The following is a 23,798-nucleotide window of genomic DNA, read 5'->3' on the forward strand; positions in this document are numbered from 1 at the left end:
AGAGAGAGGACGCTTGTGTTATGATAACGTCACTAGGTCACCAGAACAACACAGGCCTGGCTGGTGTAACACTTACACCATCACCACTACGCCGTACGGAATGGTGGCAAGTGGTAGGTGGTTAATTGTTCACTCAGAATAATCTCCACCGCGGTATATTAGGAATGACGGATGCATTCATGGTGGCAGTCTAGGTCATTGTGTGGTGATGATTCAGGCGCATCTGGCCTATCTCTGCGCGCTTGTTCTGTTGAGCTTAATGCGGCTATCTGCATGTGATTGGCCTAATTGCGTTAGTGCTCGCGCCTGCGTTTGCTTACATTTACGTCAGTATGTTCTTGACGCACTGTTCCTTGGCACTGTGGTTCTTGACGCACCGTTCCTTGGCACTGTGGTTCTTGACGCACTGTTCCTTGGCACTGACAATAAACAAAGGCAAGAGACACAATGGCGTTCATAGCTGTCATCAGAGAGACAAAGGCAGTACTTGGGGCTGTCACAGCAACCCCACACGGGAGAGGCTTTGGGACAGCGAGACCCGGATACCTGAATATAATTTATATAAAGGCGATAGTGTAACTATCACTTCGAGGAGTAGCTTGTAGAGAGGACCTTATATGCTCAGAGCTTACGGGCTCACCATAGCCCGTGCTACATGGATACTTCGTTCTGAGAAGCTAAATTCTAAAATCTAAAACAGAAGCAGTTCAGAGCTCTAATTCTACAAATAATGTGGTAGAGGTACCTTGCGATGATTCTCCTGAGGTCTCTCAGATCTCCTGAGGTCTCTCAGATCTCCTGAGGTCTCTCAGATCTCCTGAGGTCTCTCAGATCTCCTGAGGTCTCTCAGATCTCCTGAGGTCTCTCAGATCTCCTGAGGTCTCTCAGATCTCCTGAGGTCTCTCAGATCTCCTGAGGTCTCTCAGATCTCCTGAGGTCTCTCAGATCTTCTGAGAGGTACTAGGAGTAAAAGATAAAATATAACTAGTTATTTTAATCTGGCAAACCCAATACCAGTTATTATCGTGCTTTGACCTGCACCATCTAATATGGAGAATTGTAAACACGGACACTATAGCAGGGAGTGAGGCTGGAAGGGACCTCTCGGGGGGTCATAGCTAACCTTGCGGTTACCATGGGACGGTTCACAGGGTCAACGTCCTCATGGCTCGATCTCTGACCAGACCTCCTGGTTGGTAGTCTGGTCAACCAGGCTGTTGGAGGCGGCGATGGCGGTATTAGCAATGCTAATACGGTTTAAATCACTGGTGCTGACCCGTCTTGAGTACTGCTCGGTACACGCTTCCCCTTTCACAGCAGGAGAGAGACTTGAATTAGAGGGAATACAGACAACATGTACGGTTACCTTACCTTGAGGATACCTCGAGATGATTTTGGGGCTCAGCGACTCCGCAACCCGGTCATTGACTGTGCCTCCTTGTTGCTGGACTGGTCAGCCAGGCTGTTGGATGCGGCTGCTCGCAGCCTGACGTACGAGTCACAGCTTAGTTGATCGGGTATCCTTTGGAGTTTCTCTCTTGAACACTGAGGGGTCGCCCAGTTAAGTCCCTTATGTGTAGTGGAAGCGTGTTGAACAGTCTCGGGCCTCTGATGTTGATAGTTCTCTCTGAGTACCTGTGGCACCTCTGCTCTTCAACGGGGGTATTCTGCACATCCTGCCATGCCTCCTGGTCTCATGTGATGTTATTTCTGTGCAGGTTTGGGACCAGCCTCTACTATTTTCCACTTGTAAATTATTATATATCTGAACAAATCCACAAGGGCCGTGACGAGGATTCGAACCAACGTCCGAGAGCATCCCAGATTACTGCTTTAATCGACTGAGCCTTAATCGGCCCGTGTGGATTTGTGCATTTGATGCATCACGCTATTGTGATTTCTGTGTGTATTATGTGTGTCTCCTGCCTGCGCTCAAGAGAATACAGATTTAGGATCTTTAGTCGGTCCCAGTAGTTTAGATGTTTTTATGAGTGGATTCTAGCAGTAAAGGATCTCTGCACGCTCTCCAGGTCAGCAATTTATCCAGCTTTGAAAGGGGCTGTCATTGTGCAGCAGTACTCCACTCTAGAGAGCACTAGCGTCTTGAAAAGTATCATCATCGGTATAGCATCTCTAGTGTGAAAGGTTCTTGTTATCCAACCTGTCATTTTTCTTGCAGTTGTGATGGCTACTGTATTGTGTTTTTAAAGGTAAGGTCTTCCGACATGAGTACACCCAAATCCTTTACATTGCCTTTTCGTTCTATGTTATGATAAAACATAGACAACAACTATGTCTTGTAAAACATAGACATAGTTGTTATTAATAAACAACAAAATTATAAACATAATTTGTAAATAAAACAAATATTTACTTGTTTTATTGCAAAACAATAAACGCCCTGATAAAACAACTAAATTATTGGGACCGTCTAAAAGCTCTTAAAATGTACTTTCTGGAAAGGAGGCGAGAAAGGTATCAATATATACATGGAAGATATTGGAAGGCCAGGTCCCAAATTTGCGAAGTAGAATAACAACTTACTGGGTGAAAGGTATGGAAGGAAATACAGCAAGAGAGAAGTAGAAGTGCCATAGACACAATCAGAGAATACTGTCTTAACATCAGGGGTCCACGGCTGTTCAATACCCTCCCAGTCAGCATTAGAAATATTGCCGGAACAAAGGTGGATGTGTTTAAGATCCACGTACACAAGTTTTTGTTAGACGTGCCTGACCAACCGGGTTGTAGTGGATTTATTTATTTATTTATTTATTTATTTATTTATGCATATACAAGAATGTACATAAGGAATGTGAGGATACAATTATGGTAATTACAGTCTTGTAAAGCCACTAGCACGCGCAGCGTTTCGGGCAGGTCCTTAATCTAAGAAAATTTTAAGGAGGTAAATACTTGCAAAATTTATAGACAAAAAAAATGATAACAGATTACATGGAATGAAAAAAAAAAAGATGAGAGAAAATTATAGGTACAGTATATTAAAGCACATAGGTAGCTATGATTGATTGCAATGACAGCTTAAAATGGTAGTTGACAACAAATTGGTAGGCACAATACAGCAGAAACAATATAAGATTGATTGCAATGACAGCTTGAATGGTAGTTGACAAAAATTGGTAGTCACAATACAGCATATGGCTAGCACATAAAAGAAGACAGCAATGAACACAATGATAAGGTTGTTTGATATTACATAAAAATTAGGAGATTGGGTACCAATAGGTACAGAGCAAATTTAAAGCTCAGTGTAGGAAACTAAATAGATGAAGTTAGGTACTTTTTGGTTTTGCTTTTAAATAAGGCAAAAGTTTTACAGTTTTTCAATTCACTAGGGAGTGAGTTCCATAGACTAGGTCCCTTAATTTGCATAGAGTGTTTACACAGATTAAGTTTGACCCTGGGGATATCAAAGAGATATTTATTTCTGGTGTGGTGATAATGGGTCCTATTACATCTGTCCAGGGAGAGTTTCAGAGCATGGTTTGCATTTAAGAACAGGGTTTTGTAAATGTAGTTGACACAAGAGAATGTGTGGAGGGAGTTAATATTTAGCAAGTTTAGAGATTTAAACAAGGGAGCTGAGTGTTGTCTGAAAGCAGAGTTAGTTATTATTCTGATAGCAGATTTTTGCTGTGTGATGATGGGCTTAAGGTGGTTTGCAGTGGTAGACCCCCATGCACAGATACCATAATTAAGATAGGGGTAGATTAGTGCATAATATAGTGAGAGGAGAGCAGAGTTAGGAACATAATATCTGATTTTATGGGTCAAGCAACAGCCTGTTGGGCCAAGTTATCACAAGCCCAGGCCGGGCACATGGAGTAGAACTCGGGAAACCGTCTCCAGGTATGCTCGCAACTTGACGTATGAATCACAGCCTGGTTGATCAGGTATCCTTTGGAGGTATTTGTCGAGTTCTCTTTCAAACACTGCGAGAGGTGGGCCAGTTATGCCTCTTATGTGTAGTGGGAGTGTTGAACAGTCTTGGGCCCTTGATATTGATAGACTTCTCTCTCATCGGGTCCATCCCGCCTTTGCATTTCAATAGAGCTATCTTGCACATGATGTGGTTATTCCCATGTCCAGATATGGAACCAATCCTTCTAATATTTCTCAAGTGTAAGGCTATTATGTATCGCTCTCGCAGCACGAGCGCTCGCTGTCATCTGGAGAAATTGCTAGGATACAGTAGAGATAACAGAAGCTCTAGCGCCCTACACCAGAAAGGGAGCAAAGCTTGGTTAAAAATTATTGGCCAGTTGCACTAGCATCGCACACAATAAACGTTTTGAAAGAGTTATGAGTCAGATCTCCAGTTTTATGGAGACCAATGACCATCATAACCCAGGTCAGCATGGATTTTGAGCAGGAAGGAAATGCCTTTTGCAATTACTCAACCACTATGACACAATCATGGTAGCATATGATTGGAATCAGGCCTCCAATCAGGGAAGCATTGGAAGAAAAGCAAAATGCGGAAGGTGTCTACACCAAGTTTTCAAATGCATTTGATAAATGTGATCATGGCGTGATAGCATATAAAATGTGATCAGCATCATGGTACTGTACAAGCTCATATTGATTAAATGTTTAATTGGGCACTGGAAAATAACATGTTTAATAGTGATAAATTCCAGGTACTATGGTATGTCAAAACTTAAAAACTTAGCTGAAATACAGGGTTCAAGAGTCAGATCTGCACATAGTAGGAAAGCAGTATGTAAAGGATCTGGGAATAATCATATATAACGCCCTAACATTTGAATGTGTCCTCCACAAAGTACTGTACGTTGCATTTTGCACGTACAGTGGAACCTCGAGTGACGAGCGGCTCCAGTAACGAGCATTTCGAGTATTGAGCAAGCCACTCGCAGAACATTTGTCTCGAATGACGAGCTTTTCCTCGATTAACGAGCGTTCCCGCTGGTTCTCGGACACCTTTTACGACAGTTTTGTTGTTGTTTCGCAAGACGAGTTTTCCACATGACGAGCTCTGTGCCGGAACAAATTAAATTCCTTAATCGAGGCGCCACTGTATGCATTACATAAGGCCAAAAATGGTCGTACTTGAAAATGGCAGCTGTTGGCAAAAGTGACACACTGTCCCGTTTTCTGTTTTGGGTCCTCTGGTAGGTTAGGAGAGGACAATTTAAATTGGCCGTTCTCTGGACGTTGGGAAACCTTAGGGGAATGGGCTGAACATTTAGAGAGCAAGACCAAGCAAATAATCGGCTAGAAAAATTATAGGATGGATTACGAGAGCCTCCAAATCTAGGGTTCCAACCACAATCCTCATACTATTCAAATTACTAGTGTTGTCCCGCCTTGAGTTATTGCAGTGTTGATGATTGGGAATGTTGCTGTATGTTGATTGTGAATGTTGTAATGTGTTGTTTGGGAGTGTTGTAATGTGCTTTATCGGTGATATTTGCATTGGCATCAACGCCTCTAATGAGTGCACAATGTTAAGAGCTGTGCATGGAGCAGGTCTGGAGGTGATCTGTTTCATTTACAAAATTTTGTTTATAGTGAACAGACAGACGTGTTTGATAGTTCCAAAGTTAAGAGTTGGTACGTACATAACACTGGAAGCAACTTTTTATTTATTTCACAAAACCTTAGTGGTGGGTGAAGGGGAGAGTTAGGTTGAAGTGAGTGGAGGGGGGGGGGGGTGAGTGAGGGTGTGTAAGAGTGGAGGGCAGGATGAAGTGGAATAGTGAGGGAGGGGGGGGGGACTGGGGAAAGATTAGGAAGGTGGTATTTATGTATTTTGAATGTACATTATTTTAAAATGTGTAACCTCCTTTCCTAAGATTAATTTGTGAACTAATTTATTAACACATGAAAAAGTAATCCTTATCAACATTTAATTTTGTAGTAAATATGTATTGTACTGATGTTATTTTGTTTCCTCTACAGGAGGCAGATGGAGAATTCAATGGCACTCACGAGATTGAGGTGTGCGAGATTATGCCAGAAGGTCATGACAAGGCGGACCCAAGCCAGTTTGAGCTCCTCAAGGTCCTTGGTCAAGGATCCTTCGGCAAGGTAAGTCTATATTCATTTGGGCGACTCCGGGGAAACTTGTACTAAATATTTTGAACAGTAAAGACACTCATGATAAAGCTAAAATGTGCACAATGTAATCACAAGAACGTGTTGTATCTGTGAGAAAATATTAAGGCAGTTCATTGGGAATCAATGTGTGTCCCTGGACTCCCCAGGGACATGGCTATCATGGTTTATTTGGTAGTGCGTGTGTACGTACGTTCGTACGTACTCGGGGAGTTCATGTATGTGGTTTCCATCCTATTGAACGACCTCAGCATTTTCATCCTACTTAAGTATGTTTTGTGTTTCAATAAATTAATGGAAATATTGTCCCTTTTTTTTATTAGATATGAAGTACAGTACTGTAGCAACACCCTCCTCTTCCCAGCACAATTTGTATGCAAGCTTGCTATGGGAACACTAAATGTTGTATCAATTTTGTTTCCAAGATTTAAATGATGCTGCATAATCTGACACTTGCCTCAATGTCATTAATGATATTAAATTCCTTTTAAGAAAGTGGATTTTACTAAATTTAAATATGTACTTGTTTATATTCTTTACTGATTTATTAAGTAGGTAATCTAATATTTCCTGCTAAAATTAGTATAAAACTACATTTTACAAATCTAAGATGAGAATTCATTGACTATCACTAGCTGCAGTTATCACCTTTTAATGTTACACTGGAGCTTCTTTGGGTTGCTGTTAAATGTTCGATAAATATTTTTTCCGCAGGTTTTTCTGGTGCGAAAGATAAGTGGGCAGGACACTGGTACTTTATATGCCATGAAGGTGCTCAAGAAGGCCACACTCAAGGGTATGTTTAGTCTTTGTATACAGCCCTTGCATTTCTCTCATCCATTTAGTGACTAGTGTGGTCAGCCTATAGTCAATTAGTCCCAGGTTTGATTCCAGGGCAGGGTGAAACATTTTAGCACCTTACCTTACAACCTCTGTTCACTGGACTTTAAATAGGTACTGTATCTGGGAATTAGTCGATTACATAGGTTCCATTCTGGTATGGGTCAGTCGTTGGCTAGAGACACCACTTGTAAGCCTAATATTGCTTGAAAAAGGGGGGTGGGGTGGGGTACAGTATTCCAGATTTGCAGCCATGTTGATCTTGGATTATTTGGCCCCCTATTATAAAGAGGCGCAATTGGAACAGACAAATTCTGATTAAGTAGTAGTGATGGTAATTCCTACCTCATTTATTTGGATTGTCTGTATAAACTACTGTATAAAATCATGGCCGTGTTATTCTAGATATGTGTTCACCATTAAAAATATTTAAATAAAGTTGTATTATGTACAGTATTAAAAATTTACTTTTCAATAGTATTTGGTCATCATGCACACACACACACACATACATTCTTTTATTTAAATTATTAAAAAACATTTGGGTGTCCAAAAGTTGCAACAAATGCAAAACTATGTTATCCACATTTCTGGCTGTAACAAGTGGGGTCTAGTCTGAACTACAATGGATACATAAAAATTAGAGAGCACTAAAGCAGTCCTGTTGGCCCATACCAGGCTAGGCCTGTTTAAATCCATCCCTCTTACGCATAGACTTATCCAATCCAATGTTAAAACGTGCTAAACTGTTTGACTCGGTAATAACTAGAGGATGCCCTTTCTACTCATCCCTCATTATTCCTCCTAAAATGAGCTCGCTTTCTCTTGTCCACATTGTTTCGGGTTCTAACCTGTTCTGATAATGTGAGAACATTGTTCATATTCCTCGTATTTATGCCCCCAAGACACTCGAGAACTTCGATCATATTCACTGGTCCTGTGTGTCTAATAAGTGCAGATTGAGATTAGTAATAGCTGTCTGAAGATTATAAGCAATAAAGTTTAAGTTTGGCTCTTATTAAAACACTTGAATTCATGTAAACAAAAAGTTTAAAATTATAATTAATACTTTGATAGACTAAATTATAATCAAACTAATGTTTTTACTGTATTTGATATTTACAATATCCACATTCTCGTAAAATAACAAGAGAATAAGTTATTTTCGTATCTTAATGTTAAATTATCCTTTAATAATACATAAACTATATTTTATTAGTATCTCTTGTACTTTTTGTATTCATACAGTTGCTTGTAGATTATAATTTGTTTCAAATATTGATTGATAATAATTCCGTCAGATTGCAGTGTGACACCATTCACTTGAATTGGTCTATGCGGTGATGACATTTATATTTTCTCAATCGGCGTTCAATCCCCAATGTTCTAAATGGTTAACCACAGTTCCTTCACTCTGTCCTACTATTCTGTCTATATATATCCCCTACATGTGTTATATAATTATACTGCTTGGCACATTCACCTGACGATTACCTAACCTTACAGTGCGTGACAGAGTGCGGACCAAAATGGAGCGTGATATTCTAGCCGATGTCAATCATCCATTTGTAGTGAAGCTGCATTATGCCTTCCAAACAGAGGGAAAACTCTACTTAATCTTAGATTTTTTGAGAGGCGGCGATCTTTTCACCAGACTATCGAAAGAGGTAAGAGTAAATTTACTATAAAATTCATTACATTTTTTATTTAAATGTTGTAAAAAAAATTTATATACAGTACTAACATTGTGTTGTCAGATATATCTAATAAGAATCCTTGATAGGGATACATAATACTTTATGCGAACAAGCCTGAATGGTCCCCAGGACTAAATGCAATCTTTTTATATTATACTTTATAAATTAGTTTTTTGCTTTCCAGAATAATTTTGTTGTATGTCTGATATCAGGGAAGTGCATCTATGTATCGGTTAAAACTTTCAAAACTTAAGTATGGTTGTTCAAGGGACATCTCGTTTGTTTTAAGCCATTTAGATTCTTGTAGTAGAACTTAGAATGTAGTTACACGAAATGTTTTGTAGCCATGACCTAATGTCACAGATACTCCCAGTAGTCTCAGTTGTAAATGGTACCATAGGTACCATTATGAATGGTATAGTACCATATCATAACCCTAATAATTTAAAACAGAATTTTCCCAGATTCCTTCAGTCAGTAATTGCAATACTTTAACTTCTGAAAGCTGTCAGAATCTGACTTTTAGGATGGGTGTACTGTACTTAGTTGTATTACTGACCTTATTTAAGTCTGAACAGATAGTGACATGATGTATTAGGTACACAGTACAAGTACAGTATTATTAGGTACACAGTACATGCACAGTATAGAGATATCAAATAAGGCTTTATGAACCTCACTGGTCCTCTTCCACTAATACCTTATACTGTATAATCTAATCTCTTACCAATCCCCAGCCTCACTTTACCACCACTAACCACCACCAACAACCACCTCCACCAACCACCTCCACCAACCACCACTAAGCACCTCCATCAACCCCCACCACTAACCCCCCCCCCCCCCCTACCCCACCAACAGAGATACAGAACCAGAGAACAGGATTGGTCCAACAGAAATTGAGGGCCAGAGAGGAAAAGACAAGGAAACGTGTACATTGTAGGAAGAGGTCTAATCCTCAAACATACCAGCACTATAAACCAGTAAGAAACAAATACACAGCAGTGAGGAGAAAAGCAGAAATGAACTTTCTTAAAGTGGTTGTGGACAAATGTAAAACAGATCTAGGCATCTTAAACTCAATGTTGTGTATTATAAAGTACCGGATTTGACGTGCGTAATTCAACGTGGACAGGCGGTACATTATTTAGTCCTTTGAATAGTTACTGTCCCATGTCATCCAGACCTAGTTTCTCAGCTTCTTGTGCAGAGGTGTTTTATCTAGCGACAGTGATCTTTGCATTAAGATGGTCTCGTGTAACAGTGCAATATTGTCAGCAAATTGTTTTATACCTTCATTTATGTGTGTGTGGTATTTTTGTGTCAGTTGAAGATGCTGGAGGTTGACTATCATGATCATTTTTTTAATTTTTTTTACAGATCATGTTCACAGAAGAGGACGTTAAATTTTATTTAGCAGAGTTAGCTTTAGCATTAGATCATCTTCATTCTGTTGGTGTTATCTACAGAGATCTTAAACCTGAAAAGTAAGTTTCATGGATATCTTTTTAATACTGTTAATTACTGTAATAATAATTTGGTTCATTGTAATATTGGTGTATGGTTTTCAGATTGTGCCACATACAATACAGTACTGTATTGGATCTTTTGTTATTAAAATTCACATTATAGATTTTGATGTTTTATACTACAGTACTAATCTTACCAAGTGTTTGAATGTCATTTTGTGTTCATTTTGCAGCATACTTTTAGATGCGGATGGCCACATATCCCTCACAGACTTCGGTTTATGTAAGGAGGCGCTAGATGATCAGAAGGCGTATAGTTTCTGTGGCACTGTGGAATATATGGCGCCAGAGGTTGTTAACCGCAGGGGCCACAACACAGCCGCCGATTGGTGGTCATTTGGTGTTCTTTTGGTGAGCATTTAGTATCACTACATAAAGTTTCATTATCACTGGCTTATGAAAAATATCATTAATGCTGAAATATGTTTAAGCTGTAAGGTTTTTTTAACTTCTAACCCTATGTGGATGGTACATATCCAGGTCACTACCCCATATACTGATCTATTTTTTTTTTAAAGTGTGTGAACATACATACACACATGCATACATACATTCATACATATATACTATGTAGAGTATATACATATATTATTATATACAGTATGTAAATCTAAGAAATAAATTTTTAAGTTATTTATTTTTTCCAGTTTGAAATGTTGACGGGAGCATTACCATTCCAAGGTTCAAACAGGAAAGAAACTATGACATTAATTCTAAAAGCTAAATTAGGAATGCCACCGTACCTGAGCCCTGAGGCACAGTCTCTCCTCCGGGCGCTCTTCAAGAGGAACCCAGCAAACAGATTAGGTGCAGGTATGTGAGATTTTTATGTATAGTGATCATTTGTATAATGGCATAACTCAAAATGTTAAAATTATACCCAAGCATCTACTTTTTTGGAAATAGTAATAGTAAATATTGAATCAGTGTAACTCTGTATATTATCGCAAGATGTATGAATTCACTGCCTAATGGTTGATTGAACAAGATTTTTTGGTTGCCAGAAACCTCTAGCTGTTTTGTTATTTTCAATTATTTACCAGAATTTATCACTTGGAGTACAGTACAGTATCAAGGAATATTGTATGTTATGTAGTAGGGCATCAAGGAATATTGAAAACACCCAGTGATATTTTCTTGTAAGTCAGTGGGATGTTTTTTCAGTAATGTTATTGAGTGTGGAGGAAAATGAAACTGAAAAAAATGTCATGCTAAATACTGGTACTGTGTATTTAGCATGAATTGTATTAAAGAACATCAGAGGTCCACGGTTGTTCAACATCCTCACATGGAGTATAAGAAATATTGCCAAAACAAAAGTGGACATCTTCAAGAGAAAACTGGATAGTTGTCTTCGAGAAGTCCCAGACGGAACGGGCTGTAGTGGATATGCGGGCCGCTCCAAGCAACACCTTATTGAAGCAAGCTCTCACAAGTGGAACCTTGCCCTGGGCCGGGGAGTAGAAGAACTCCCTGATACAATCCAGATCCAGGTTATACAAGACAGATGTAGAACAAGAAAACAAGATTTTCAACAGAAATTGCAAGAGAACCAGAGAACAAACTACAAAAAATGAAATCAGTGTAGGAAGAGGCCTAAGCCTCAAATATACCAGCAATACAGAGAAGCGGGAAACATCTACACAAAAGTAAGAAGAAAGGCAGAAATACATTTTAAGAAAGGAATACCTTATCTTGAGATGATTTCGGGGCTTTTTAGTGTCCCCGCGGCCCGGTCCTCGACCAGGCCTCCACCCCCAGGAAGCAGCCCGTGACAGCTGACTAACACCCAGGTACCTATTTTACTGCTAGGTAACAGGGGCATAGGGTGAAAGAAACTCTGCCCATTGTTTCTCGCCGGTGCCTGGGATCGAACCCAGGACCACAGGATCACAAGTCCAGCGTGCTGTCCGCTCGGCCGACCGGCTCCCTATACCGGACAAATATAAAACGGAACCAGTCCTATTATGTAAATTTATTAAAAGCAGATTGCAGGTGAAGGATAAAATCCAGAGGTCAAAAATGGGGAACAGATTTAGAGAGGATGAAAAGGAAATGTGTAAAATACTAAATTAATAGTTCCAAAATGTGTTAATGCAAAATTTGGTTGGCCCAGATGGAATTTCACCATGGGTTCTGAGAGAGTGCACATCTGAGCTGAGCAATCTACTTCAATTGATTGTTCTAGCATCTTTATAAACAGGAATCTTGGCAGATATGTGTAAAAAGAGGCAAACATAGTTCATCTACAAAGATAATTATAGAGAAAATCCTCTCAATTCTAGGCTTGATTCACTGACTAGCATGGTAATCAAAACGCTAGAAAAGTTTATTAAAACTAAATGGGCAGAACACCTGGCGCAAAATGATACAGTAATAAGACAGTATAGCCTGTCAAATGGGAAGATCATGTGTAGTAAATCTACTTTGTTTCTATGATAGAACCACAGAGATTTTAGAGGAAAAAGATTGCTAGGTTGACTGTATTTATCTGAACCAAAAAAAATAATTTTGACAGTCCCACATAAGAGGTTGTTCTGGAAATTGGAACATACTGGAGGGGTGACATGAAGACTTCTGATGTGGATAGAAACTTTTCTAAGTTAGAAAAATTATAGTAATCAGTAGTATGATTGTAATCATACTAGAGTAATGTTACTAGTAAAGTACCACAGGGTTCAGTTCTTGCACCAGTAATGTTTATCATCTATATGAATGATCTACCAGAAGGAGTACGTACTTGTATGAACATGTTTGTTGATGGTGCTACGCTGCTAGAAAAGATAAGAAGCTTAGATGATTGTCATGCCCTTCATGGTGACCTGGTTAAAATAAGTGTATGGAGCAACACTTGGCAAATGGAATTTAATGTGAATAAATTCCACGTTATGGAATGTTGCATAGGAGAAAATGAGCCACACACAACTTACAAGTTATGTGGAAAGACTTTTAAGAATTCTGATAACTCTGATTAAGAAAGAGTTCTAGGGGTGGTTCTGGATATAAAACTGTCAAATGAGGATCATATAAAGAACATTGTGCAAGGAGCCTATGCTATGCTTTCTAACTTCAGAATTGCATTTAAATACTGTATATGGATGGCAAAATATTGAACAAATTATTCATGACCTTTGTGAGACTAAAATTGGAATATGTAGCAGTATAGTACTTATACTTCAAGAAGCACATCAACAAACTGAAAAAGGCACAAAGACATACCACTAAATTGCTTTTGAAATTGAAAAACATGAGCTATGAGGGAAGGTTAGAGGTGTTCATTGTGCCAAAGCTAGTAGATAGAAGAAAAACAAGGAATGTGATCACTACATACAAAATAATAATGGATATCAACAAAATTGTCAAAGAAGGATTCTTCAAACCAGGAACTTCAAGAAGGTCATAAATTTAAGCCAAGGAAGCAAAGCTACTAAAAAAACATTAGTTCAATTTTGCAAAAGAGTGGTAGGCGGTTGGACCAAGATTAGTGAGAAGGTAATGGATGTTAAAACCGTCAGTAGTTTCAAGGCATTATATGACAAAGAATACTGGGAAAATGGGACACCACGAGTTTAGCCCTCATCCTGTAACTACACTTGGGTGATTACACATAGTTAATACTAGTCTCTCTAACTGTTCACTAGGGCCAGCTTTAACCCAGTTGGACCAATTGCTCCCAACTGGGCCCCATTCTAGGGTAATCTACTCCAGTCTTGTCAAACAAAACTGCTGTCTAACAGAGCCATACCAGTAAAGGCCATTCATAAACCAACGTGAACTTGCAAACCAATGTTTGTCTGTTGAATGCTTCATGATAGAATACAAATATGAGGCAGACATCAAGTAGTGTGTTTTGTTTTTGAGACATTCAGTGATGAATGCCACAAGAATGTTAACATTTTTATAACAAGGTTTTAGAAATCTAAAAAGAGATGATTTGTTTCCAACAATGCTGTTCACTTACATTTTTAATGTTTTCTAAACCAAAAAGATATAATATTTTGAATAAATCACTTTACTAGAACAGACCTTGGCTGTGATTGTGGAGCCCCACCAAAAATGTTCCCAGTTGGGCCCCACAGCTCCTAAGGCTTGCCTGGCTATTCGTCACCAAGGGTGGCTCCAGACTGCAGTGCTGCTGGAGTCGTCTATATCCTCATTCTTAGAAAGTTTAAATTCTTTAATGTCACTTGTCTTTGTCGCTGCTTTCTATTTAATTTTGAGTAATATTTACAAAGAAAACAGAATTAGAAAAAATAAAAAAAAACAATATTAAACATTTGATGGAAATTTCTAAATGTAATGAAAGGATGATTCAGTTTTAATTGCATTCCCCTCTATGGAAAACTTTTTTTTTTTTTTTTTTTTAGAAATCTAAAGTTTGGATGGATTTGGGGTAGTTATTTAGAGGGATTCATTAATGGGAAATTTGAATTTGTCCTGTAATACTTGTCAATCCTCTACTGGAAAATGCCTTTACACCACTGTAATGGGATATTGGGGTAGAAATGTTCTCGAAAAACACAAATCTCCAAATAGTTTTAACTTTATTTAGTTCTTTCTCGTAACATGTAAATCAAGTTGTTTCAGTTGTAAACATGTGCACCATTTAAGTGCATACATTGTACATATTGTAATTGAATTATTTGGAATTCTCCAGGTCCAGAAGGAGTAGATGAACTAAAGCGTCACCCATTCTTTGCCTGTATTGACTGGAACAAGCTCTATAATAAGGAAATTGAACCACCTTTTAAGCCTGCAGTTTCCAAAGCTGATGATACTTTCTACTTTGATCAAGAATTTACCACACGAACTCCTAGAGGTTAGTTTGATGCTGGGTCATCGTATGCAGTGATTATAATGTATTCAGAGTACCCTTGTGTTGGTGTTTGCAGCAGTTACCAAGAGGATGAATATGATGGTCTTAATATATTACTGTGTTTTTGGTAGATGGTTTCTTTCCTTTTCTCCTTATTTGCATCAGGACTACATTATAGCTTGTTGGATCTGTATACAATTCTTTCTCTGACACTTCCTTTCCCATAGTTGTTCCACCTTCTCTCTGTCTGCTTTTTGCCCTTTCTAAAGGAAAAGCATTATAAAACAGTACTGATAGGGCCTTTGATTTGGTGTGCATTGTTATAGATAGATTGATGTGCTGCAGATATTTTTCCAGTGGCCAAAATTTACCACAAACTTTGATCAAATTGTAAGATATGCATGGAAATAACTGTAAAAAATTATTGAATTATTGAACAAATCATGAGGACACGTAGCACTCCAGGTTGCAATTCTTTTGACCATGTCGTGGCACAGTCGACTAAGGCGTGTCTGGGATCATCCCGGACGTAGGTTCGAACCCTCGTCACGGCCCTTGTGGATCTGTTCATTTGATATATCATGCTATTGTGTTTTCTGTGTGTATTGAATTATTATATATCAGTACGGTATCATGGCAGCTTTTAAACAGTATTGATACAAGTTTTTTAAAGCAACATGACAATGTTGATATAAGGTTACGATAAATACTCTGCACGATCTCTGTTACTATATTCTTTAACCCTTACATGGCCCAATCACTATCTGCAATTTCCTCTTGTGCTCAAATCTCCGCAAGAGATTAATCTTTGAGTTTTCAATACTTTTTCATGTGCACCTAATTTTGGACATTTAAATAGCTTAGCATTTTAAGGGTTAAGTTTGGCATGTTCTAATATGTAAGGTCACTTGCAGATTCTCCAGGTGTTCCCCCAAGTGCCAATGCTCACCAGATGTTCAAGGGATTTAGCTTCGTAGCGCCGTTCCTATTAGATGATCAAGTTGATGGCGTTGAAATAATGCAGTCGCAGCCTGCAGAGAAAACCACACTTAGCAAGGTATGCCATCTGGTGTTCAGTGTTTTGTAACCTAGCCGTAGATCTTGCCAAACTAAATGTGCTCTCAAATCTGTGCTAATGCTACTTACCTAATATTATCTAACATTTTTGTTGAGTATAGTGTTCAGAATCATCACACATTTCAGGTACAGTTTACTTTAATACTGTACCAACATCTATGTCTGAACTTTTCTTGTAGACATTATCCATCATGAAACCCACTGACATGTCTAATCTTAAGTCACGAGCTCATTTACCCTACATCCTGGGCTCATGGGCATAGCCTTTACTCTAGTTACACATTATAAGCTGTAATGGTATCATGATGGTTTCCATATTGTGTATTAAATCTCTTCATTAAAATCATGTTTGGTTTATAGGTAATGACCTCATAACTTATGTCCTAATATATTCTGCTACTTTTTGAGGAGTTAGCAATTTCGCATGTTAATGTCATAATTAAATCTCTTCGTTTAATGCTTAACTAGTGTTCTTTTTGCTTAATGAACACTTTCATCACTCCATGGTCAACAAACATTTTATCACACCTCACTGTTTTACAACTGACTTCTGTGGATACTGAAAACTTACATGAACCAGAGAAATGTTAGGGATTACTTGCATGCAGTGAACATGGTAAGCAAATGGACATGGTAATTTACCCTGGTAGAAGCTCTTGAGCCTCGTCCTGTGGTTGAGTACACAATAACCTACTGCACAGAAGATGTGTATGCTGATTAGCATTGTAGTACTGTACACTCAATATCCTCCCTACCGTACACCTCGAGTCCAAGTGCAATTGGATAAGGTGACGATTCATCGCGCGAAACAATAATTTTATGTACAAAAGTACGTAACATCATTGCTTTACTAGATACTTCAAATATGACGCCACAAAATATTGGTACAGTACAATAACAATAAATCTGGGCACTCACCAAGTGTGCAGATGTTTCTCCACATGATCTTGGAATGATGGATAGGTGAGTATAGTGGTGTTGATTGAGGGTGGAAGTAGATGTTGAGGGTTACATAGAGGACGAACACAAGAGGCTTCATTTCCAAGCCATCTCTTTGCATTTTTGAAAACTGTAAAATGCCACCGGACTCTGGATTAACATCAGATCTTCTCTCCATGAACTTTAAAATGGTTTCAGAGCTCCTCTCTACCTCTGCTATGCTTGCTTGAGTTACTCTGTCATCCTCATCCTCCTCTAATGAATCTTTTGAGTCCTGCAAATTCACCTGGCTATTTTCTGTCACTAAATTAATATCATCATTATCAGATATGCTTGGTGCAGTAGGAACCTCTCAATCACACTCAATCCATCCATCCACTTCTTCCTCAAGATTGGCTGTGATCAGTCCCTTTCTCGGTTGTTGGGACTGTTCATTTATTCCTTGAACATAGGCAAGGAGTTATTGTCTTGATTTCTTCATCTCGCTTACTTTCTTTCCACCAAATCCTTCAAAATCAGTATCCTTGTTGTCGTTGTCAGGAAACAGACTAGTTGCAGGCCAAGGTTTGTTCCAGGGATGCTTCATGGTTAATTGCTTCACCATTTCCCGTGTATGTGCAATATACCACACTGCTGACTTTATAGTAAATGTTTTTATTAAGTCCTTGACGATACCCTTCTTTGCATGGAGTTGACTGGTGACTTCAGTTCTGAAGTAGGGTTTGAGGCTCGAAATTATTCCTTGGTCCATGGGGTTTGATCAAGGAAGTTGTGTTGAGTGGCAAAAATGTACCAAACATATTGCCCCTAACTAGCTCATCTTCATGTGGATGTGTTGTGCTATTATCAAGAAAGAGCACTACTTTGCTGTTCTCTGGTAAACCAATGCTGTTAAAATGCTTTTTCACTTCGGGTACGAAATGACCTGAAAACCATTCACAAAAAATGGCTCTAGATATCCATGCGCTGGACGGAGCAATAAATCACAAGGATAGTATTCTTGACACACTTAAATGCCCTTGGATTTTCACTTTTGCCTATAAGAAGTAATTTTAATTTGTGTGCCAGCTGCATTTGCAAAAACAAGTACAGAAAGCCTTTATTTGCCTCGAACTCAGCTGAACAACCACTTTTTTCCTGATGAGTGTATGTATAACCGTCCAACATACACCAGTACAAGCTGGTTTCGTCAGTATTATAAATTTGCTCAGGGGATAAAGAATTGTCCTGCATGATCTCCTCAAATCTTAACATGCATTCCTCTGCACCTTTTGCATCAGCAGATTGCTGTCCACCTTGTAATTTCACACTCCTAATACCACGACGAACCTTAAAGCCCCTTGGCCATCCTTCACTGTATACACAGTTGTCATAAAGCTTCATTTGTTGGTGAAAATGCTTGGCTGTTTCCCTAATAAGCCATCCTGGCACTAGATTCTTTGTCATGTGTCTTCCAGTACCATTCCCAGACAGCCTTATTCACACTTTTAATATGAGCACTAACAATTTTTTTATTGCACATTGCCACATCACACTCACTTTTAGCATAACTTTTGGTTATGGTCAGAGTGGTTTTACTAACTTTTGTTTTTGGAGTACTCGGCAATTCTAGGAATTCCAGTTTCAACTTTATTTATAAGCTGAACTTTTTGTTCAAAAGTCATCACATGTTTTTTCTTGGGTCCACTGCTTGTTGAAGCCCTGAATGACAGATTTCCTGCATTTCGTGATGCCATAATAGCAGGATGCAAAAAAATATATGAAGATATAAAACGGTAAGAGGAGAAGAGCTTGTCTGCCTCGGACAGGCACATAAACAAGATTGGGTCATCAGAGCAGGTGCGAAGGTCGCAACGTGTTGGCTGGCTGCAAAACGACATAGGTCTCTTATGAGTGGAGGTGCCCCCTGGGGCCAGATTGCAAACAAATAGGTGGAATAAACAAATGACTGAGGTCTGATAGCAAGGTCGAGGAGTGTAGAAGTAAAACAAATAATATAAATAAAAACTCGGCAACAAGTAGTTTGGAGAGCTTATCTCTACCCAATATGCTTTTGATGACCGCGGCAAGTATTAGGGTTGATTCATACCCTAGTCCCAGTGACTTCCCTGCTTAAATCGTTGAGTTGGCAAAACATGGGTAAACAGACACTAATTATATCAGGCCAGGAGTAAACAGATGCATACCATGTTTGTTCCCATGCTTGAATGAGGCAGAAGATTCGGAGGATGGCTCCTCACTTTTGTTCACAGTTTAATGGTCCTTTCTCTATCAACCAATCAGGAACCAGGAAAGGTATAGGCCTGGTTCCTATTTGGGCTGACATCTTGGTAGCTCTGATATTAGGAGATGCCAAGAGAGTCACGAGGTGTCGTATATACTTCTCTTTGTTCTAACACCTAAGCGGTCAAAGGTTTTCTACCTCCAACACCAAATTCACTTCCCATACCACAATGTAGCATTCCAACTCTTTCTCCCAGACACTCCTTGGAAAAACTATTTCCTTCTGTGTAAGTCTACGGCTGTGAGGTAAATGATCCCACCACACTACATAAGGTGAGGGGAACCACTGAATACCCAATATCACAGGCCTCTGCATAATTATTGGCACTCTGTGCAGCCTTGCATGACCTGTTTGTGTCTGTTGAAGGGCAGAAGCTTGGAAAAGTCCATCCTCTCATCGGTGGCAGTCATGTTGGTCTCACAGGTGGCAGTCATGTTGGTCTCACAGGTGGCAGTCATGTTGGTCTCACAGGTGACAGTCATGTTGGTCTCACAGATGGCAGTCATGTTGGTGGCAGATTTTAAAATGTGCCACCTGCCAAAAAATATTTGTTTATTTTAAATTTTCTAACTAAATCTTTAAATCAATTTTCAGCCTCTTTCCAATTATTTAAAAGTTTATTTGGTTAATATCTCTTCATTTTTCAGAGATTATCAGGAGTAAAATCTAATAGTATACACGACGAGTATGAAATTTCTGAAGAGTTGGGAAGAGGCAGCTATAGTATTTGTCGACGTTGTGTTCACCGAGCAACTAGACAAGAATATGCTGTTAAAATTATATCGAAGAAGACTCGGGACTGCCAAGAAGAAATTGAGATACTATACAGATATGGACATTATTCAAATATTATTTCTTTAAGAGATGTAAGTATTGTATATATTATTATTTTTGTTTATCATTGCAATGCTGTTTTGTGGTTCCTTAACATTTCCACCGAGAGGGTCGTATTGTTACGTTATATTTATTTATTATAAATAACACACTTTTACTGTTTACCTGTTTTCACTAGACTGATGTCTCTTCACCCCATGAAAATAGGAAATAGGGGTACTGTATGTATGTGTTTGTATGAATGTATGTATGTGTGTGTATCAAGGGTTCTAGCATTAAAGAAAGATAGTTATCACACAACGACGATCGAACTCTGTACAGTACTTTATCTCAAGTCATTCATGACACTAGAACCACCGATACAGTTCATTATTCATATGTGATACAATACATTTGTTTCAAATGCAGTGTTATTTGACCTCTAGTGTAATGATACAATAATGGGTTTACAACTCTTTTTCTAAAGCCCATATTAATATATTTTTATAATCACTTAGTCTATACTAAGTACTATAGGACTGACAAACCAATCTGACTCATGAAAGAGCCTCTATTCCAAAGAACAAATAAGATCGCTTTGAAGGATGCCAAACGTGCCCCCCATATTCACTAAAACGACTTTGTTCATCTTGTACTTAATCCCATTTGGAATCAACCGAGAGAAACTGTTTCTCACCACATTCGACATCCCTTGAATGTGAATTGCTGTAAGAATTAAATTCCAAAATGCCAGAAGAGAACCAATAGCCAGCGTCCAAATCCACAATAGGAGAAACGGAAAAGAGCCTCATCTTTCCAGACCTCAAAAGTGAGATGAACTGGAGAGTACCCCAAATTACCACAATTTTCCACACATTGATAAGCAACCACAACAAAGTTGGAGACCAAGCCTTAGCCTTAAGAAACCTCAACAGAAAAGAAGTGGTTCCTCAAGGCAAAGGGAGCCTTCAAGCAGCAATCCCAGCATTATCAGTGAGCAAAAGAATGGAGAAACCAGTTTATAGCTAGATCTGTACCTTGGGGTTTACTGTGTAGGCAGAGTTTGAGCCTATCTGGAAGGCTCAAGATTACCTGATATGAGAGGTGGAGCTATCAAGGAGAAAGCTAGTAATAGTGGGCTGTCTCCACGAACCATGAGGGGAAAGGAAGGTTGGTCTTGTTGGCTGGAGCCGGGATATAGACTCACCAATGAAAGTAAGGTAATTATCAGGAGAAAACACAGCCATTGTGACTATAGCACTTGGAAGTGATGAGAATAAGTATTTAGGATAGGATATGGGCAGGAATGGTGCTGAACCACTTGGACGGTCGGATATCGAACACTGACCCGCATGAAGCGAGACTGTCACTCAACCGTCCAGTCCAAGTGGTCGGGCAACTTGCCAGTGAGAAAGTGGAAAAATCCTAACATTGATTCCTTAATATTGTAACATCCAACCTGATAAGTATGGCAAGAGTTTTGGTTGGCCTTCCAGGGAAGGGCAGACAAAAGGGCAAATAAAAACCATAACTCTCCTTACCCAAAGTGGGTATAACCACACTGAGCCAAAAGATGCAGCAAGAGCAGCACCTGCACAGAAACAGGTACCTTTGAGTCTCTGCTGGTGTACAGTAAAAAAAAGCACACCCCACTACTGACAAGCAGCAGCACCAGGCACCAATTGGAACACATACGAAAACAGCTCTTAACTTGACACTGATTACACCATCTTGTCCAGAAAGTGATGGGCAGGGAAATGGGAGTTCAGGAGCGAGTTAGTTCAACATAAGTAAAGGAACTTACCCAATGCGGCATGCCTTCATTTAAGATCCATGACAAAATTTGTGTAGACCCAGCTGAAAATGAGCCAAGTCCTGTGCAAATATGTAGCCCCCATCTTGCAACAGGAGCAGTAGGGCCAACCTGGCTTGCACCACAGGAAAGCGAGACCAGGAGAACCTGTAAAGCACCAGAAGAATGTCAGCCATAACAGCTCAACAAATTGCATTCAGGACCGAAGGAAGAGGCATCATGTTCAAACTGACCTGATGGATACAGAATTTTTGTGATCTGGATATAAGTATAAGTAAGGGAGCCGGTCGGCCGAGCGGACAGCACGCTGGACTTGTGATCCTGGGTTCGATCCCAGGCGCCGGTGAGAAACAATGGGCAGAGTTTCTTTCACCCTATGCCCCTGTTACCTAGCAGTAAAATAGGTACCTGGGTGTTAGTCAGCTGTCACGGGCTGCTTCCTGGGGGTGGAGGCCTGGTCGAGGACTGGGCCGCGGGGACACTAAAAAAAGCCCCGAAATCATCTCAAGATATCCTCAAGATAACCATCCAGACTTGAAACATTAGCCTAAGAAGGATAAAAAGGAAATAATGATAGATCCTCTACCACAGCACAAGGCCAGACTACTACTTGCAACTGTACATTAAAAGGTCATGTCTCAAACCTGGGCTAAGGAGCAAAACCCACTCTCATGCCAGTACAGGAAGATGGAACATGAGAAGAAAGCCCTCTGCTTTCCCTAACTAGATAGACTACTACCACACAGGAATGAGGTCAGAACCTCAGGTTGAGGCTCTGACCTCGCATACAAATCCAGCATGGAAAGGGGAGAAACTGACATGTACAGTATGCAAAGAATACATCACAATGATGTGGGTGAAACAAATAACACATAAATCCTGTTTGAAATAAAATTAAATTTATGATTTGGAGCATTCTGGACTCTTGATAAGGGTCTATGGCAGAGTGAAAAGTTGGGACTTAAATTTTTTTGTGTGCGCGCGATTGTATTATACAGCATATATATAGACTGTGTTTCCTTACTCAAAATGTCTTCTCATATTATCCCTGTTTACCTCCTTGTACACTTGAATTCTTTGAAACATTCTTCCTTCATAATTGTATTATGTACTACATGTAATTTACTCCATTTCATTAATATTAGGTACTTTATATTGTGTTCTTGTTAAATATTCTAATGAATAAAGAAGATGCAAACCTTTAGACATAAGTGAACGTAGAGTACTGTTCCTGTACTTAGAATTGAGAGGTTTTAGGCAGTGGCAGCTTTTAAATTGCTAGCTTTTTGGAAAAATGGTCCATTTTACAGTGTTGCAGCCTCTAAATAATAAGGTAAGGTAATTATCAGGAAAAAGCACTTAAGAAATTATGCCTATACTGTATAACACTTTAGCACTTTAGACAATAGCAACGTCTATCAAAGTACTTTAACATTTAGATCAAAGTCAGTAAGTACATAATGTACCTTTAATATTTTTTTATTTTTGTTAATCTAGGTTTATGAAGACGAATCACACGTGTACCTGGTGATGGAGCTTATGCGGGGTGGGGAGCTGCTGGACAAGATCCTACGACAGAAATTCTTCTCCGAGAGGGAAGCCTCGGCTGTGTTGCTCACCCTAACAAATGCCGTCCAGTACTTGCACCAAAATGGGGTAAGATTCGATGTTCTCCAGTTAACTATTAACATTCCTCATCTGATCATTGATTTATGAGTAGTTTAGTTTATGAAGAGTCATCCCTAAAACATCAGTTTTTGGTGTACGAAGGTCTTCAAATTAAGTAACTTTGAGTTTCCCTATCTAAAGAGCCATGCCCACACCCATTGTCAATTTAATTGAAATAATTTAATTTTGTTTTGTGTGTCATATTTGAAAAACTTTTATGATA

At 39.2% G+C, this 23,798-nt stretch overlaps 1 protein-coding gene across 3 annotated transcripts in view; it reads left to right on the forward strand.

Annotated features, from left to right (window-relative positions):
• The window catches only part of S6kII (Ribosomal protein S6 kinase II), a 267,682-nt gene that overhangs the window by 163,935 nt on the left and 79,949 nt on the right, over window positions 1-23,798 (forward strand). For all 3 annotated transcript variants that reach the window (XM_069334420.1, XM_045743219.2, XM_045743220.2), the window contains 10 exons: window positions 5,944-6,072; window positions 6,814-6,895; window positions 8,446-8,606; window positions 10,017-10,123; window positions 10,339-10,516; window positions 10,813-10,978; window positions 14,823-14,984; window positions 15,896-16,038; window positions 19,929-20,147; window positions 23,405-23,563. In XM_069334420.1, coding sequence (XP_069190521.1) covers window positions 5,944-6,072; window positions 6,814-6,895; window positions 8,446-8,606; window positions 10,017-10,123; window positions 10,339-10,516; window positions 10,813-10,978; window positions 14,823-14,984; window positions 15,896-16,038; window positions 19,929-20,147; window positions 23,405-23,563 — 1,506 coding nt within the window. The remainder of the gene's footprint in view (window positions 1-5,943; window positions 6,073-6,813; window positions 6,896-8,445; window positions 8,607-10,016; window positions 10,124-10,338; window positions 10,517-10,812; window positions 10,979-14,822; window positions 14,985-15,895; window positions 16,039-19,928; window positions 20,148-23,404; window positions 23,564-23,798) is intronic.

Source organism: Procambarus clarkii, chromosome 31 (genome assembly GCF_040958095.1).
Source record: "Procambarus clarkii isolate CNS0578487 chromosome 31, FALCON_Pclarkii_2.0, whole genome shotgun sequence".
NCBI classification, from domain to species: Eukaryota; Metazoa; Arthropoda; class Malacostraca; order Decapoda; family Cambaridae; genus Procambarus; species Procambarus clarkii.